Below are 4,015 nucleotides of genomic sequence, written 5' to 3'. Positions count from 1 at the left end.
CCTCGTGGCAGTACAGTAACAGTACGGTAGCGGTATCTTGTGCGGGTATCGCACGCTTGTCTATCTGGGTACCGATAAAATATAAACTATATATAAAGTTAAAAAGTTAAAAGTCTAAAATGTAGCTAAATGAAGTTAAAATTAATTAACTTTTTAACTTAATTTTTAACTTTTTAACTTAGCATTACCCAACCTTGATTACTTGTATATAATCATTTATGTCTTAAATTAAAAGCAGGCGGTTAACAAATTAAAAAAATCTTATCTTGATAAGAGAAAAAATAGAATGAAGGCGATTTAAGGGTACATTCTCGTCAGTTGGGTCAAATTTTGGTCAAAATTTTTTTTTGCGGAATTCGATAGCTATAACTGTCTAGAATATCATGTTAAAAAGGGCAAATCGAAATTCGTAACGGTTCAAAAGTTATGAGCCTCCGAGCCGACCGCGTCAAAGCAGGTAACGAGCGTCGCGCGGCACAAGTAGCGCCGACCATTTCACTCAAGGTTTTCTATTTTTGGCTTTAGATGGAGCCTCTTTACACTGTATTATTGGGAATTACACTGGTGAAATCAGTTTTATAACGTACGAGAAACACGTGTGCGTTTTTGTCTCCCGCGTTTTTCGCGTTGCAGTGCACGCCGTCGGTAAGTATCCTTAAAACTTTAAACGCGTTTTCTGGAAAACAACGTTTTTCGAGTTGGCGACCGTGATAACTCAGTCAATTTTCAACGAATCTTAATGTTTTTTTTTTTTAAATACGCTTAATTAAACTGTCTATCGCGTGAACCAAAATTATACCGATACATTGCAAATTGATTTTTTTATAAACAAAAAACTAACGAAAAATTTCATTAAAAACAAAAAAAAATTTCAAAACGTCGCCATTTTGTTATTTTTGGATAGATTTCATTTTCTGAGGTTCACGACATAATCACACTCATACTAAACAAGAATCTTTTTCGATTTTTTGTTTCAGATGATTCTTATGACCTGTAGGACGGTCGCCAGCGAGGTCCTTTTTTTTCGCAGTGGTCCACGGCGCACCATGCCCTACCTCGGGATTTTCATAAAATGACTTAAAATTTTTTTACAAGCAACTTAAAAGTACCATAAATATACCTGAAAAATTTTGAGTGTCTATATTTTTTACTTTCCTCAAAAAAAAAATCATGAAAATAGCCTATTTTTCGGCCTTACTAATGAGAATGTACCCTTAAATGTAATATTTATTTCTTTATAAAGAGAAATTAAAATTATAATACATACTTAATTTTAAAAAGTTACACACTTTTAATAAAGGCAGAATAAAAAATTAACATCCTACATGATGAATACGAAATAAAAGTATAACTTGATATGTGATACTATAAACAAAAATTTAAACAATTTTGTTTTTTGGACATAAAATTTTATAATTTCTCATGTAACGTGTATAATGTATTAGTATCTTTCTTAAATTTCGTAGCTTCGCATGGACTGTAATAATATTAACTGTACAAAAATAAATTAATAGCACTAAGTAGGCTAAAGTAATTAAGATATACTAGCTAATATAACAGATTACACTGATTATTACATTAATCTTATATATTTCATACAGGTTTTTATACTGTATAAAAACGTTACAAAAAAATTTTTTATTAATATAATTAATAATTTCCATAATGTCTTAATCTGTACAGTAAGGCAGAACCCGTTCTATTCGAAATACTGAGATAACCACTACCGGGAGAAAAATTAATCGTTTGCGACATGCCTATATTAGTCTGAAGCGTTGGAAAATTTGAGAATACGGTAAACGATGGTAGATGCATCATTCTAAATGCGTTGTATTTGTCAACTGACGCCGCAGTCAGTATCTCGGAGGTCAGATTAAATTTCAGGCTTGTAACCCTAGTCACAAGATTCATCCAAATTTTTAGAGGCGCGGGACTTTGATCCTCCAACACAGTTTTCATATCATAGAGATTAACTACGCCCTGTGCACTACCTGTGGCTACGAACTGTCCGCTCGGAGATACGGCGAGTGATGTACAAGATAAGCTTCCGTCATCTATGGCACGATTTATGCATGTGCGAGTATTCAAATCCCATATATACATTTCACTGCCATCTACGATTTGAATAATGAGAAAAAAAATTTAATGTATCAATCTTTGGAAATCTTGTTGGAAAATTTATATTGAAGTAAAAACCATAAAAGTTTATACTTACCACCGTGTGAGATAAGTGTTTTATTATCTGGCGTGAATGCTAGTACCCTACATTTCGAATTCATTCTGAATGTACCAACAACTTCTTTAGTAAAACTATGTAACAAATATATCTCGCCCAATCTTCCGCACAATGCTATTAATTTGCCATCAGGGGATACTTCGTAACGCTGAAAATATTAAAATGTATACTGCAGCATCTGCAAATTTATTTCTACTATGACAGTCACAGTTTTATGAACCTTCATATTTGTAATCCTGTGTGGCAAAGAGAATTTATATGTCTTGCCATTCATTAAATCGTAAGTATGATAATACGGATAATATTGGGAACCAAGCAAAATTTCTGTTCCTTCCTTCATGAATATCGCTTTGCTAATTGGATATTTTTTAAATTGCATGCTATGTAATTTATTATTCGTATGACCATCCACCTATAAAAAGGAAACAATTTATTTATTAATAGTAGTTCATACTAAATAATCTAATAATTTGATTAATTTAAAACTCCTGAGTACTCAGCTAAGAACTTTGCGTTGATGGTGGCGACACAGAGTCAGACGGCGGCCTGGCGAAATCAGTAGCCACACACACAAACACAAGCTCATGTACATGTGCTTACCTTCAGTGCGCCGAGAGCGAACGAGATAGCGAGTCGTCCTTCTCACTCTAATCGCTTGTTTCAAGCGACCGAAAATGCTTTCTTAATCGCTTAGTATATCAATAAGGGACGAAGGGCATTCTAAATAACATATGAGTTTTAATAAATTGTAGTAATAGTATACCTCTCCCATTAATCCAGAATATAAATTATATCAAAATGCAACAGTTTACGAGATATTTAATTGTTTACGATTTTTCATGCGCGTTATATATCCCCTTCATAAACTTGAGTAGCAAGAAGTTCCTGTGGTTGAGCTCGTAAGATACGTGATCGGAATATTGGAGATCTCAAGATCAAATATCCTGCTTTTTTTGCCTTTTTTCAAGTTTCTTTTCCGAAATACCAGAATGTAAATATGAAACCGGAATTTACCAATAGATGGCCATAGCTGTCAATGTAGTTGCCGTCAGACCGCGTCATTGACGCTATTTCCTTGTTCTGACATCTGACAAAGATTTTCAACTCACAACAATACAAGTTTCATACAACAGTACAGTTTGTAACGCTATATAGCGTTGAACATGTCGAATTTTGTGGCTGGAAACTACGATTTGCGGACAGCATTGATTTTCTGTTACCATTTGAAGAAAACTGTTGCAGAATCGCGTCGAATGCTTGTCGAAACTTACGGTGAGCATGCTCTTGGTAAATCACAGTACTTTGAGTGGTTTAAAAAATTCAAAATGGCGATTTTTACGTGAGAAATGAAGAACGTGGAAAACCACCGAAAAAGTTTGAAGACGCAGCGAATTGCAAGCATTGTTGGATGAGGATGACGCTCAAACTCAACAACTCGCGGATCAATTGAATGTGACACGAGAAGCCGTCTCCATATGTTTGAAATCCATGGGAAAGATCCAGAAGATGGGAAAATGAGTTCCACATGAACTGAATGAAAGACAGCAGGAAAACCGAAAAACTACTTGCGAAATGCTGCTCGCCAGGTATAAAAGAAAGTCATTTCTCCATCGAATTGTGACTGGTGATGAAAAGTGGATATATTTTGAGAATCCCAAGCGTAAAAGATCATGGGTAACACCAGGCGAACCATCGACATCGACTGCAAGGCCAAATCGCTATGGACGGAAGACAATGCTCTGTGTTTGGTGGGATCAGAAAGGTGTGATCTATTATGAG

The 4,015-nt window shown here is 34.8% G+C and overlaps 1 protein-coding gene across 1 annotated transcript; it reads right to left on the bottom strand.

Moving 5' to 3' along the window:
• Positions 1-1,650: 1,650 nt before the first annotated feature.
• On the bottom strand, positions 1,651-2,693 carry LOC108769030 (U3 small nucleolar RNA-associated protein 18 homolog). The gene is made up of 3 exons (XM_018519762.1): positions 2,457-2,693; positions 2,216-2,384; positions 1,651-2,114 (listed from the first exon to the last, which is right to left on the bottom strand). Exons 1-3 carry the CDS (start codon positions 2,613-2,615, stop codon positions 1,651-1,653), a joined length of 792 nt encoding a protein of 263 aa, XP_018375264.1. The 5' UTR covers positions 2,616-2,693.
• Positions 2,694-4,015: the final 1,322 nt, after the last annotated feature.

The sequence above is a fragment of the Trachymyrmex cornetzi genome, unplaced genomic scaffold, assembly GCF_001594075.2.
Source record: "Trachymyrmex cornetzi isolate Tcor2-1 unplaced genomic scaffold, Tcor1.1 scaffold840, whole genome shotgun sequence".
NCBI classification, from domain to species: domain Eukaryota; kingdom Metazoa; phylum Arthropoda; class Insecta; order Hymenoptera; family Formicidae; genus Trachymyrmex; species Trachymyrmex cornetzi.
Note: the sequence above shows the minus strand (reverse complement) of the source record. Positions and strands in the feature narration are given on the sequence as shown.